We start from the raw sequence: 14671 nt of genomic DNA, 5'->3' as shown, positions 1-14671 counted from the left end.
ATGGTTTGGGTTCAAAATAAATTATGAACCAAACTCGAATTGGCCCCTTTGGCACCCCCACCCACACCCACACACACAAAAAAAAGGACACAAATTTTACCATAGGAGTCAAGGTTATCTTGATTAAGTGAGGCTCTTAGAAGACCGGTCTGGAGTCAGGGACTATATTGTCAGTTTTCAAATCTAGGGTTTTCTCAAATAAATACTAAACCCTGGGGATGTATGTCAAAATTAATAAAAATATCAAATGAAACGGACGTTAACGTTTAGACTAACGGCAAAATCCAGGGGAGGGAAACCAAAAGATCTTTCAATTTAAAACTGGACCACCATTCTTCTCCTCTCTTCAAGAGATTTCAGTAAATGTTGCAGAAATTAGGGATTTTTAGCAGGTTCGTTGTTCTCATCTAAACAATTTTACAATATGTTCAATCTTCAATCAGCGATTACATCTGCGTATTTTCCCCCCAAAATTTGTTGTATCGATTCCTGAATTCGAACTGTTTTCATGGATTCCTTGTGTTTTAATTAGTTTGAAGAGGAAAAAAGATCATCCACAATAGAAATGCCTAAGCTTTGATTATCGTGTTTTGGAAGAAATTGAATCAGAGCACACGTAGATAAGCAATGGGTTTCAAGCTAATTTTTTTTTTTTTTAACAATCCAATGTTATTTCACTTATAAATGAGGGAAAAAATTGCAGGAGAAGGAAATTTCATAGAAGGAGTATGTGGTTTTAGAATACAAATATGGCAAAGGTTGCTGTTCCTGGTTCAATGTCCTCCAATTCTCTTCCTTTCGGGAGAAGTGCTTCGAAACTTCAATCTGGTGCTACAATGAAAAGGAAAACACCCTCGGAATTGCGAGTAAGTTTACGAATCCATATTCTTGTCCTACTTTCTACAAAGTTGTAACTTTAATCACTAAATACAGATAGAAGACACTGATTCATGCCTATCTCATGTGATTGGATCGTTTTCCCCTTGTTTTGTTCTAATGATTTATTGTAATTGTTTAATCACTCAATAATGCAGTTTACACTATACTTGTTGCATTCTATTGGTTTGTAAATCTTTTCCTGGTATAAATGTTTTCAATGTATCATGGGAAATGAGAACCTTTTATTTATTTAGTTGTAATTAATAGATATTTGTGAACTCTTGCTTCCAAAATGCCATTTTTTTTAGAAAGATAGTCCATTTTATAGTTGTGAAATTTCCACCCCTCCTGATGTTAGATGGTCTTAACATTTCGCTTGGTCATGGTTTTAAAAGATATATGCGTCGAGGTAAAATCTGCCTCACTTATTTAACAAGGACAATCAATAATTCAATTAAATTCATTTTAGAAGCATTTTGCATGATCAATTAACAATTTACGGTACCAAAAAAAAAAATCCCTCTTTCATGTTGGTGTGCATGTATGGCAGGAAGAGCAGTTAAAGAGAAAGAATTGTGCAGCACTCGTAGATGAATCATCGGCTGCTTTGCTCGGTTCTGAGAAGTAAGCTTTGTTTTACCGTTCTTTATGTTTCTTTAATTTATATGTCATTGAGTACCAGTATTTGTTCTCTCAGGAACACTGGGGGGATGTTTCGTGGGATTAAGAAGCCAGAGTCGTCGAAGAATCCAAGATACATTGATACCCGTGTCAATGAAGTATATCCTGTCAGAAAATCGAGTGATAGGTTTAGAATGCTTCATGAAAAAGAAAAGGCTAAGGTCAGTACATTTCCTTTCTAAATCATTCAAACTTCTCAGTTGCCGATGAGAATTTAGCTTAGATCATATTAATATACCTTTTCATTGCAAGCAGAATAATTTTTCAAGTGAGCAAACTAGCAGTCCGAAGAACCCTTCTGTTACCTCTAATTTGAATGCCGAAGATAGTTTAGTGCAGACATGTCAAATGACTGAAAAATGTAGTCAAAGCACATTTCGCAGTGTTGCTGAGCTTTCTTTAGGCAATGAGAGGTCATTGGGTCCACCCAGTATGGATATGGTAATTTCATTTTACCAGCTTCCCGTATGTTGTTTAATCGATCAAGAAATATGTACATTTGAATAATAGGTTTTTGGTGTGTGTTACAGGAAGTGCTAAAAAGACTAGGTGCTCGTCAATCTATTTCCATCACTCGCTCGCCTGTGGATTCTTCTGAAAGATTTGGTGATCTTCCATCTGTCTATTCAGGCAATTTCTCTTCTGAATTTCATATTCCCGGTAATAAGATTCCTCTGGATTTTACACTGAAAACTACTATGCGATTGGTCTCTTCTTCCTCCATGAATTGGTGAGTTCACTGGTTCTTCTTGCAATATTTATGTATTAATTTCAGTCATCACATAAGGTATTGTGATAGGATTCTTCTGATTCGTTCGGATATTGGTATTCTTTTTAAGTATACGAATTTTACTTCAGTATCATAGCTGTTCATGTTAGACGTGCTTAGATGGCAGTCTAAGACTTAGAAGTACGTATGTATGCATGTGCCAATGAATGTGAAGAAGCAGAAATCATGGATTCTTGGAACTGTTCTCTCTCGAACACTTGTCATAATGTTGGAAGTTATTTATACACCTCTTGCACACTCATCAAGTTGTTTAAAAAATTTCTTCTTTATGGGTGAAGATTGATGACCAGGGAGAAAAATTATGCAAAAATTGTTTGGTAGTACCTTCCCTCCAATTTTCATTTCGATGAGTGCCCTCGTCAAAATAAAAAGGAAGCACGTTCACCTTCACCAGTTCATTTAGTTTTCATTAAGTAATTAGTTAGACTTATTTCTTTTTAATATTTTCTAAAAATACAGTTTAGAAAAGACATTGTTGAGGCAAGTTGTGCAAATTGAGAGCAGATTTTGGTGAGTGCATGAATATCGTTAGGAAGGGGGATGTGAACTATCTATGTCTTCTCTTCTTCTATAAAATAGTAAATAAATATAATGTGCATTTGATAGCACAGCGTTAGGGGGGGTTGAGAGTACAAAGTCTTTCTTCAATTTTATTATGGATGTACTACTTTGATCAGATGTTTGTGTTTCTGTGTGTGGGTCTGAAGAAAATTTTCCTCTGGCATGATTGGGAATGAGCAGCTCCTCTCATATAAACTTTTACTCCATCCCTTCTTGTTTCGAGTTGGAAAAATGAAAGTTCTACCAAATTTGTAATGATAGTGATAAAGTGCATTCCGGTATAGTCTGGCATCTCTCTTCTACACTTGAAAAAGATTATCTGCAACAGGGAATCTATGTTTTCTAAAGGCTTATAAACTTCCAAAATTTACTTTTAGAACTGCAGCCAAATGGTCCTAAACATAAGAAGTTACACTCTTGGCTGAGCAGGGGTTCTCGGGATACATCGATTATGTGATTATCATTTCCAGTGCACTGGCAATTATCACAATTATAAGATTGTTTGCTCTATATGGATGCTCAACTATCATAAGTTAATAGTTTGATTTGAACTTACCCTCTTTAAGTTTAGGGGCATGGTATGTTATCTCCCTTTGTTAATGTTACCTTCATGTTGTTGGGTGGCATCGAGGTTAGCTAATTAACTAAAAGTTTCTTTGCATTTTCTAGGTGCCATAGGTTAACCACTAGTAGTAATCACAATTACACGACCCAGTTCACATCTCAATTTGGCTGTTCTGGAAAACAGAATATTTTTCACTCTCCAGGAATAAATTCAACAGCAGCAATCTTGTTTTCTAAAGCTTTACATTCATGGGTGTACCCACAATCTTCTCTACCACCTTCTGTCATATCAGCATTGACTTTGTCTGCTGCACAAGGAGGTTTGTCTGCTAAACCTGTTAAATAATATAGCACTTAAGTTTATTACGTCATTTATCACTGAATGAGCTCTACAAAATGACCGGTATTTGTAGAAATGGATTTCTTATCGAAACGGCAGCTGGCATGGGAAGATTCATTACGGAGTCTTTACTACATGCTTCGAAAGAACACCTGCAACTTATTCTATGGTAATCATCTTACCTCATGTTAAAGCAATTTTCTTTTAGCATATCCATGTAGTAAAGAATACTCAACCGGGGTTTTCTGGAAACCAAGTTTCATCTGGAACTAGCTAGGAAGGTTTAAAATTTTGTTTCAGAGCAATGTTTCGGTTAAGGAAAAAACCAAAACATTCACTGAATGGAATGAATCATTCATAAAAAAAAAATCAAGTGATAAATATTGCAAAAAAGAAGAAGACCCTTAGAACTATAAACTATTTTTGTCAAATATGTCACTTTTTCACACTGGTACGCACCTATAATTCCATCATTGTTCTCCGAAAATCTTGTTTTGTTCTTAATGTTTGAAGGTTGAATGAGATAGAATCTCAAGTTTAAAGATGAGGGTAACAATTTTATCTAGAGGTTGCATATGACAAGTTTTGGGGATAAAAATCAAGGGTTTTTGGTTAGATGTTGTCTTTTCTTCCTGATTTCTGATTTAGTTCCATTATGTTCTAGTTCTTATTGGAATGTTTTAGCTGAAACATTTCGTGTTTTTTTTTTTCCAGTATGCACATCACAGTTTGTGGTGATGTTTACCGGTAGTGACTGCTTGAGGGAAACAAAACGATCGTGCAATGCTTATGTTTCCCAATCCACAAGAGGTTTACGATCCTTGCTAAGAGAACAGGTAAGAAATACGGTATCCGTCTTTTAAGCTTTTTGTTGAGTGCTACACAATTTTTTTTTTTTGCTTGGTAGGGTTAGTGGTTAACATTTAGCATTTAGTATAAGAAGGGGCTTGAACCTAAGACCTTGGGAACAACCTCCACAAGGTCTTACCACTTGGCTAAGTGGTCCTTCTTACTATTGCTGTATTCTGTTTTATTCTCTTTCTATTTGAATTTTGTTTTTGGCATTTTTTTTACAGTATGGGTTGTTAAATATAAAGGAAAACTTTCTTCAATATTAATTGTTGTATTCTATTACATTCTTTTCCTATTTGGAAGTTTGTTTTGGGTGTGACTTTTTGTTGTATGGGTTGTCAAGTAGATTCATTTCTTGAAAGAAAAATTTCTCTTGGATACTATTTTTACTCTATTATAATACTTAATTCAAGTATAAAATTATAGATGTATGAAGTAGACTAACCTGATCCTGCATCTAATAATTTCACTTGAAAGGTCCCGTTGGGGGCTCTTATTTTTTGTTCTGTTTTATTCTTTATCTTCTCCATTTTGTTACCTGATGATCTCATTCTTCCTGTGAATATGCAATCTAGGACATATCTTTCTCCATGCCGCTTTGCCATTCTGAAGCTGAACAAGCTACTGCAGAAGATCTGGTTGAACTGTCGGAGATTAAACGTAACCTGGGCCAGGTCTTCCTCTCAGCTTATTACCCTTTAACTTTTTTTCCTTTACATAGCTATGATAGGTTCTCAAGCCAGGGCAAGTGATTGGAAGAAGCCGTTCTGCCTCTGGCACGCATGTGGAGCATCCAAGATTGGAAAAGATTGTCCATGACCCGTCCTTTGGGGCATGATCATGTTTTAAAAAATAGTAATGGTGGTCGTGGTAGAATACAAATTGGTATCACAAGGGCCATCTTCTTGCTCTTGATTATTCCTCATTATTTTGTACATCTTATCTAGGGCTTTGTTATGTCACTAATGAAGTTGGTTTGTGCTTTCTGATGGATTTGCATTTTTTCTTTATAATTTGAAGCAGGCCAGTTGTCTAGGATCCATATCTGATGTGGATAACAGCCCCCAGTCCCTAATGTTATTCAGTGGAAATGAAAATGTACATGGATTATATGATTTTCTATTAAATTAAAGGTAAATACATAATCAATAAATGTATCTCAAGTTATGCTGATTTGGTTTTAAAACTTGTTTTGATGTCCTGTCTCGTCCATGAACGAGACCAAGTCGGCTCAGACAAGTTTTCCGATACGTTTGAGTTGTCTTGTTCAACAATGAGAAAAATAAACCATGATTTTATATCTTGTTTGACTTGTCTATCTGTCTTGTTGGTGGACTATACTGAGACGTATCGGATGAGTTGTCTCGGTCTCCGACGAGACTTAAACCCATGTACTGATTACAGATACTAAACTATCTAGTAAGATGGTTCTAGCATCTATAAATTATATCGTTAATGGATCTCAGTTTCCTGTTTTCATGGCTGTTATCAGGTCTTTCTTAAGTTCGTTGACTGGTGTGGATCTTCCTATTCTGTATTCGCCAGTGCCATTCCAAAATGCATCATTTTCTACTCCAGAGGTGGGTATATTTAAATATGAAATGTTGCTAAAAGTAATAATATGCCAAAAAAAATTTAAATAAATTTTCTGGAAATGGGAAGTATTTGTTCCGTATAGCATTAATCAGCAATTTGGGTTAATTTTTGGGTAGTCTTCAAAAGATTGATTAGACACTAGAAAAACTCAACTTTGATTTATGATCCTTGTCAAAGCCTCATCCCAAGTATCTGGGGTAGGCAAAAACCAACTTTTAATTCAAATTGAACAATTGTGAGTTGATTTAGGTTCTCCTAAACTCAGATTACAACAAACTCTCTCTTTTTAATGGGTAAGCTGCTCTTGAACCACAACCTCAAAGTTGCTTTGCAATGTGTCAAATCAACTGAGCTATGGGTCTAAGCCCCAGATTACAACAAACTCTTAATCCCTTTTTTTTGGTGAATAGTTTATTAATTGCATGATATTCCTTCCTACTTTCGTTTAGGTAATCCCTTTTGTTTGTCATTTGTAGGTTAAATGCAAGGCAATGAAAAAAGCCAGTGCTGTTCCTTTCCTTTCAAGAGGATCTTATTTGGAAGACTGTGAATCCGGTCAGGAGTTGTCAGCTGGTGTTTGCTATAGTATTGAGATCAAGGACACAGTTCTTTCACCATGGATTATTTGTGGAATATGTGCATCGATGGGCTCTGATGGGAGGAGCTTTGATGCAAGGTACATCGTCTTAACATGAACCTAACTATGCTATTTTAAACTCTTGACTACTTTCATTCACAATGTGGCTTACGGATTTTTTGGTGCTTTTGCAGCTTTACAAATGAACCCATTTCAATCGGCCTAAATGTTGCTCTTGACAGTGTCATTCAAAAATCTGGTGCTCAAAAGGAATCAAAGGAAAGCTTGCCAGAAAGCAGTCATACCTTTAGTGTTTCAGAAGCCATTGTTTCACCTTGCTTACGGTCTGCCTATTTAAGACGCCTGAAGTACTCCAATGGTTCTTATACAGCTTCTCTCTCGCAAGTATGACTTTTTGTAATAATACAGCACCTCTCGGGAAGAAGTTATATTGGGTTGTAATTTTCGTTAAGTTGTACTTCACTTGCTTCACCTGCTTTTTTGTTTTTGTTTTTGTTTTTGTATTTTGTATTTTGTATTTGGCACATTCAATCATTCCTATAATCTTCTTATTCATCTAAAAATTATATATTCTCACATAATATGCAACGATGACACCAAAAACACATAAGAAATAAATTTTCAAAACAATTAATTTTGAGAGCTGCTATTGGCACCCCAACTTTTACTTATAACATCCCAATTTCTTAAATTACCTATCACACCCCAATTAAAGGTTAAAACACTCTTCAAACATTATAAAGGTTGGGCTCAAATTATAATCCCAACTTTCCAAAGCATTGTAACATGCTCAAACAATTTTACTAGTTTTTTACAATTATAATCTTGCCAAAAGCCCCCTAATGTTTTTTCTTCTGAAAAAATCCATCATCTTCATCTTCCCAAAAAATTCTATTTGTTCTTGTGGTTTGAAGGTTAAAGATGAGGGCATTTAATTCATTTTTTGTTAGTTTTCCAGAGAAGATTGCAGTCAAGGCGCACGTCATCCCTTTGAAAATACAGGGATATCTTAAATATTCACGAAAAATAAATTATCCAGAACATAAAAGTAGAACAATTCTACTGTTTTATCATTTTTTTATTGGAAGTTCAAACAGATGAAGTTGAATGGATGTTACAAGTGATGTTCTTACCAGGTATTGAGTTGCACCATCCACATAATAAACATGAACATCTGAAGTTTCAACAAATTAATTAATCAACAAAAACATCAAGGGAGGAAGAAAAAACTGATTTCAAATAAATAAATAAAAACCCATTGATTGACAGTTGATGGGGAAACCTAGAAATAATCTAATGTTATTTAAGTCTTACAATCTCATCCTAAACAGAGAGATTCCTAGCGTAAGTTTGGCGATTAGTTCAAGTTTCCATTCAGGTAAACTCAGGCCGGGTTGGGTTCAGGTACTACACATGAATGAACATTTATATATGCTTGCTCATAATAGTTGGGAAAATAAACAGAAAAGATTGTAAGCGATGATTTAATTAACGCTTGAGAAAATAATCAAATTACAACAATGTAAAACAAATCATCAATGTCAAAACTGTTTTACAATGTGTTCTTTCTCTCTTCAACAATAAAGAAAAAGAAATACCCTAATAAATAACTCACTGAATGGGGTGCCTTTACAGCAATGGCTTTTGTGTTCAATCTCTGCAGGTACTGCTTCCGAAAGAAAACTTAAAGGCACCCACTCTAGCATCTGTTACGGATTCCCAGAAGGATAGTTTCTTCTTTTGAGCCTTCTTGTCTTCGGCTTTCAACTCAAGTTGATTAATAGTACCAGGGAAAGAACCTTCAATAGCACTCCTGAATAAGTCGTATAGATTCACTCTGTTTCTTGTTCCTGAGACAAGCTCGCTCGCATTTGGCCTCTTTAGAAAATCCAAAACATTCAACAAATTCCTCCTACAAAATAGAAAACCAATTGAGTGAAAAACCAAAGCCACAGTAACAGGTATAAATACAGTTACTTTAAATCACAAACTAAGATATCAAATTTTGTAAGACTGAATCTCAAATAACCATAAAATTAAAAAATTAAGCTCTTATTATAGTAGAATTGAATGATTATCCCATCATTTGCTGGATTAAACATTCATTGATGTTTTACATTCTTATTTTCACTAAACGAAAGTATAACGTTTTTAATTAAAAGTCAATAAAAATATAACCATGAAAAGTTTGTTTGCAAATGACCATCGGACATTGCCTCTTTGAAAAATATATGTTCCGTGGTAATTAACAATCTAATACTACTGAACCCAACTTCATTTACCAACCACTAACCTTACACCTATAAAAAAATTAAAAATTAAAAAAATCAACCTTAGTGTTAGAGTTGTGCCTGAGCTCTGTAATGCAGTCTATGGGATTTGCAAACTCCCATAGATCATTGGAATTTTTATTGCCAATCGGACTGGAAGAAAAAAAAATGACAACAAGGCACTCCCCATGGTCATCCAAAATTGCATCCACCGATACGAATTGTGATACATTAGAAAGATGACAGTCTCAATATGCCATCTGCGACTCCTTCCCTTACAATTCAATCCATATTATAACAAACAAACAATTGAACATGTGATTCAAAACTTGGCTAAGTTAAATCAGTTCCTCTACGCCTCAATTTCGATTCTCTTTCTAAACGGTGGATTAATTCATCGATTGGAAAAGCTGAACCTAGAAGTCAATCTCAAGATTGAGTATGAATCTATAGTACCTCCAAACGGGCGTTTAACAACAAAGAACTACACAAAATTATTCAAGTTTTTGGGTTAACCATGGTATGACATCCCTCTAATAGTTTGAAGTCAAGAATGGTTTTCTTCGGGATTTTAATATTTTTTAATAAATGAGAAGAAAACAGATTTGGCAGCACCAAGAAAAGCATAATAGAACCATTACCTGCTGACATAATTCTGCGTGATGGCAATAGACTCCTCAAGATTGATAACAAGATGCCACCATCCATTAGGCACAAATAGCACTTCTCCTGCCTTACAAACACACTCCACAGGCTTCTTTTTCCAATTCTTAGTTGCTCCATAGAAGTTCATGAACCACTCAATTATCGAAACGGGGCACGCCACCTCAGCACCATCCGGACTAGGATGGACTCCAGGTGGGACCACATCAGGCGGAAATAGTACCCATTTTTTTGAACCCTTGATCACTGCATTCCAAGCTGAAGTTGAATTTGGATCAATGTGGAATGAAGAACCTGATCCTGCAGGTCCAATTATAACCCATCTGTAATCTGGTCTCTCATTCCCCAAAACAGCAAACAAATCCTCTCTAAAGTACATAGGAACTTCATAATCAGAATCCAATTCAGGAACCTTGTCCACAAACTTTGGGTCGAATAGATACAATGGGCGTTCCTCTTTTGCTCCATCTGAATACCTAAAATACTTCTCAAGGTTCATCTCCACAGGTCCCACCGAAAACCCAACATCCCCACAAACTCGAATCAGATAATCCCTATCCCATTTCTCCAAAGCAGCCCAATTCTCCATACACCCTTCTAACAACACTGGCTTATTTGGTTCTTCAAAATTCAATACAAACTCCTCAATCGAAATCCCACTCCTCCGCTCAATACTATCTCTCTCAAGCCATTCGGGTTTCATTTCAAGGCTGGCACAGAGCCAACTCTGAAAGAGATAATCTGAATAAAAATCCCTCACTTTCAAACTCGAAGAACCAAGATTAGATGCATCGAAAGCAGGGTCGTAAGATGAAACATAAGTAGATTTCCATGACCCATTAAAGGAAAACCCCTCTTTATGGTTTTCCAATACTAGATTCCTCCAAAGAGGCTCATGGTTGCAGAAAACATAGAAAGATTTACTCACTGTAGCTAAAACACCCAAATGGGTACCACCCAGAAACCCTAAAACATCAAGAACAAGTTCATCAGAGAGAATATAGAGATTACCAAGGCCTGTGTTTCTGGAGTTGTGGGAAGATGGGTTGAGGAGGAGATTCCCTAAAGGTTGGACGCCATGGCTGTGTGAAGAAGTAGAGCTTTTTAAGCTGAAACCTTCTCCTCTCTCTTCCTCCTCTTCTTCTGATTCTTGTTTCTGAAAATGTGGGTTTTGATTTCTTAAAAAGGTATGATTTTTATTCTTCTTTTGGGATTTCTTTCTCCTTCTCTTCATAATGATCTGTGATAATAAGCTCTTCTTGCAACTTAGCATCCTCTGATGAAGCTCTTCTAATGGAAACTGAAGAAACAGAGCTAGGGTTTTAAACTCACGGGAAAGATAAAATATTTTGAGGACTATTATACTTAAAACACTACTGGTCATTCATATCCGCCACGTGTATGGTAGAGATCCAATATCATAGTTCGTATAAAACTCTGGATTATGTTTCCGTACTTTGTTGGATTTGGGGGCAGTTGGTTGGTTCTCGACTCAAGATCTCAAACGAGGTAATTTTATATATCAATTTCTTGCATCTCTGCAACTAGAATTATCTTCAAGGATCTCTGATTGAAGATTCTCTTTTTTTATCTCGATGTTCTTGAAGTTTTGAGGATCTCTAAACCCGTAGTTGTTTATTGGTTTACAAAAATCTGAACTTTAAAACCCTAAATTTGTAGTGAATCTGGACTTTCAAACCCTTGAATAAATTCTTGAATTCTAGTCAAGGACTGCGAAACCCTAAATCTGACATTAAAATCACTGGTTTTACTTTCCTCTTCACCTCACTAGTAGAAACTAAAAACCTTTGAACTCGAGAATCCCTGATTGAAATTTTTTGCAGTTTGGATTGTCATCTGAAGTGGAATGGACTAGAAACAAATTCCTCAATTCCTTTTAATTCAGCACAGAAAAGTCAAAATATGTCTTATGTTTGTCGAAAAATAGGGTTTCAAAGCAGTAGAGTTGAATTCAGATTTCATTCGGGAATCGAACACCACCACCAAAGTCTTGAACTCTTGATCACATTGCAGAAATACTTACTCTTAGATAACCCAATAAATGATTCCCAGAAATTTACATTTGAAAACCGTAGAATAGTTTCTGAATTCGAGTACTTCAGAATGCAAAACTGTAAAATGACATTTGGTCATCGCGCCTCCGGAATTGCTAGCCCACAGAACCATAGGTTCTTCTCCTTATTGCGGGAATATCGAAACAAAGAAAACCAAAGAACAATTTCTGTTAATGTTTTTGTCCGAAGCATTGTTTCTATTCTTCAGAAACAAGATCAGTGGGATTCGTTGCTTAGTAGACTTTGTGCTGTTTCTTCCTCCGAAATAACTCCACCCATTGCTGTCCAAGTTCTCAAACGAATTAAGAAGCCCAATTTGGCTTTAAAGTTCTTTCAATGGTTAGAAGATCATGATGGATTCAATCATGATGGTCTAACCTATTCTGCCATCCTCAAAGTTCTAACCAAATATTCCCACCCCTCACGTGCGGATATAGCCGATGGTTTACTTGATAAGAAGATTGATCTCGGGTTTGATGTAACTTCCACCGACTTCGACTTGGTGTTGCAACAATGGGTTAGAGTTGGGAAATCAGAGAAGGCATTAGGGTTGTTGGACGAGATGAAGACTCGTGGATTTGTGCCCATGCTCTCGTCTTGTAATGCTCTTTTAAAAGGATTATTCAAATCTAAACAGAAGAATTTTGGTTGGGAACTATTCTACCAAATGCAAGATGGATGGATTAATGCATTAGATACTCATACCTTTAACATTGTGATGAAGGTTGCTTGTGTTGAAGGGAGAACTGAGGAAGCCTCGGAGCTCTTTAGTACGATGAAGCAGAGAGATTTTGTGCCTGATCTTGATAGCTTCAACATCTTGATCAAAGGGTTTTGTGTGAAGGGAGACACTGAGATGATTTGCAGTCTCTTTAAGCAAATGTTAGATCAAAATGTCAAGCCCGACAGTTATACCATAAACCTTCTAATTAAAGAGCTGTGCAAGCAGGGTCGGCCTGAATGTGGGAATGATTTGTTTAATTACATGAGGAAGGTAGGTTGGATAGATAGAAAATTTGTGTACACCCAATTAGTAGATTCTCTCTGCAATTATGGTTGGTGGTTAAAAGCTTTGAAAATATTTATTAAGATGATCCGAAGACGACACCATCCTAGCATCGATCTTTATCGTAACCTGATACGTCGTCTGTGTTCGGGTGGAAGGATAAGAGAGGCCTTCAAACTGAAGGATCTTATTGCGTCAAAAGGGTTTATTACAGATGTTGTTAATTATAGTGTTTTAATGGAAGGAGTCTGTTTGGCTGGTAGAATGGACATGGTCGACAAGCTTTTACGTGAGTTTCAACATAAAGGACTGGACCCAGATTTGCGAACGTGGAATATAGTACTTCGTGGGCATTGTATGGTGAAAAATATTACAGAAGCCCTAGAATTAATAGAAAAGATCAAGGGAAAAGGTTGGGAACCAGATATGGAGCCATGCAACAATTTGATAAGTAGCCTTATGATTGAGGGGAAGGTTGAAGAGGCAATGGAGGTGAAGAACCGTATCGAGATTGATCAAAATATCAACTATGACACGTATGCCATCATGATCAACGAACTGAGCAAGTTGAATGATTTGGACCGGGCAACTGAACTTTTAACAGAAATGGTTATCAAGGATCTTCGGCCAGATAAATTAAATTATGGAGTTGTGATTGAAGGACATTGCCGTCTAAAAAATATCAAAGAAGCTTGTATCATATTAGACGAGATGGTTAGTAGAGGTTGCAAACCTGATGATAAGACATACACTTCTTTGTTCGTGGCGTTTTGTACCCAAGGAAGAATTTCGGAAGCTTTGGATTTATGGGAAGATGTGATTGAAGGTGGTTATCAGCTTTATGTTTCTACTTTGTCTTCAGCTGTCTATAAATTATGGAAAGATGGGAATCTGAATGCAGCATGTAACATGGTTCATGGTAAAGAAATCTTTGAAGCTTCTATATGAAATTGATCTCCATATGTTGTTCTTTTAATGTTTTCGGCATTTTTTCCCCAATTTGTCTAAAAAATGATGTCTTCCATTGGTAATTCAAGTATGTTCATACAAACTATCATTGATCTCATATTTAAGGGCAAAGTTGAAGGCTCTTGGCTCATTATCATTTTGTTTTGTCAAATATATTTCAGAGCTTTATTTGTCAGGGAATATAAAATGATTAAAATTCAAGAACTCAGTTGACTGCACAAAAGATTAATTTTGAAGAGATGAATGAAACTTGATCACTCTAAATTCCATGGATCTAATTGTTTTGGATTGCATTTCCGGTACCAACCAAGCCTACATAGAGACAGGTTGTTTCAAGTCGATAGCCAATGTTAAATTAATGCCAAATTCCATCATCACATTAAATGCATTCTTCTCCGCATCTTCTATTATTGAAAGTCAGTTCATATCTGCTTTCACTTCCTTCATTCATATTGTTTTTGGTCTTCCATGCTCTTTAAGGACCTTCAAGTTCATTTTTATTTTTTTACTTTTGCATTGAGGCTGTAACCTGCCTTAGTTGGAAGGTCCAAAACATCTCAGTTGAATTTCTTTAGGACAATATTTAGTTAATTTCTAACCCTCTTTGTAATTGCCTTGATTCTTTAAGTCTTCACTGAATGATTGTTTTCAGTGCTGCTTTGCTTTTGAATTACTTATGCTTCAAGTATATTCACATTTCTGCAACAAGACTTGAACATCTAACTACCAATTAAGCAAAGTCAGACAAGCACAACCTGTCTCCACCACAAATGGGGCCGATATATCATCAGTGTTCCTTAGGCATGGAAATCACTTGTTGAAACTAG

At 36.0% G+C, this 14671-nt stretch overlaps 2 protein-coding genes and 1 pseudogene across 3 annotated transcripts; 2 read left to right on the top strand and 1 right to left on the bottom strand.

Annotated features, from left to right (window-relative positions):
• Positions 1–251: 251 nt before the first annotated feature.
• Positions 252–7398, top strand: LOC147385404 (uncharacterized; annotated as a pseudogene). The gene is made up of 14 exons (XR_015172289.1): positions 252–392; positions 704–866; positions 1430–1503; positions 1577–1721; positions 1816–2001; positions 2091–2290; positions 3581–3795; positions 3889–3984; positions 4530–4651; positions 5243–5341; positions 5691–5800; positions 6160–6247; positions 6740–6939; positions 7035–7398. The product of XR_015172289.1 is annotated as an uncharacterized LOC147385404 (transcript).
• A 920-nt stretch (positions 7399–8318) lies between these two features.
• LOC147385403 (transferring glycosyl group transferase) lies at positions 8319–11178 on the bottom strand. The gene is made up of 2 exons (XM_086424414.1): positions 9773–11178; positions 8319–8773 (listed from the first exon to the last, which is right to left on the bottom strand). The coding sequence occupies exons 1-2, from the start codon at positions 11176–11178 to the stop codon at positions 8512–8514; spliced, it is 1668 nt and encodes a 555-aa protein (XP_086280540.1). The 3' UTR covers positions 8319–8511.
• Positions 11179–11180: 2 nt separating this feature from the next.
• LOC147385402 (uncharacterized) lies at positions 11181–13974 on the top strand. The gene is made up of 2 exons (XM_086424418.1): positions 11181–11303; positions 12594–13974. The coding sequence occupies exons 1-2, from the start codon at positions 11196–11198 to the stop codon at positions 13821–13823; spliced, it is 1338 nt and encodes a 445-aa protein (XP_086280544.1). The 5' UTR covers positions 11181–11195; the 3' UTR covers positions 13824–13974.
• The last annotated feature ends 697 nt before the right edge of the window (positions 13975–14671 follow it).

Source organism: Akebia trifoliata, chromosome 14 (assembly GCF_017979445.1).
Source record: "Akebia trifoliata isolate Shusen 1 chromosome 14, ASM1797944v1, whole genome shotgun sequence".
NCBI classification, from domain to species: Eukaryota; Viridiplantae; Streptophyta; class Magnoliopsida; order Ranunculales; family Lardizabalaceae; genus Akebia; species Akebia trifoliata.
Note: the sequence above shows the minus strand (reverse complement) of the source record. Positions and strands in the feature narration are given on the sequence as shown.

Excerpts from the sequence above, each read along its gene's own strand:
- LOC147385402 (XM_086424418.1), top strand. The coding sequence starts at position 11,196 with ATGGTAGAGATCCAATATCATAGTTCGTATAAAACTCTGGATTATGTT. Across the intron at positions 11,304-12,593 it reads GACTCAAGATCTCAAACGAG|GTTGCTTGTGTTGAAGGGAG; the intron begins GTAATTTTATAT and ends ATTGTGATGAAG.
- LOC147385403 (XM_086424414.1), bottom strand. The coding sequence starts at position 11,178 with ATGACCAGTAGTGTTTTAAGTATAATAGTCCTCAAAATATTTTATCTT. Across the intron at positions 8,774-9,772 it reads ACGCAGAATTATGTCAGCAG|GAGGAATTTGTTGAATGTTT; the intron begins GTAATGGTTCTA and ends TCTATTTTGTAG.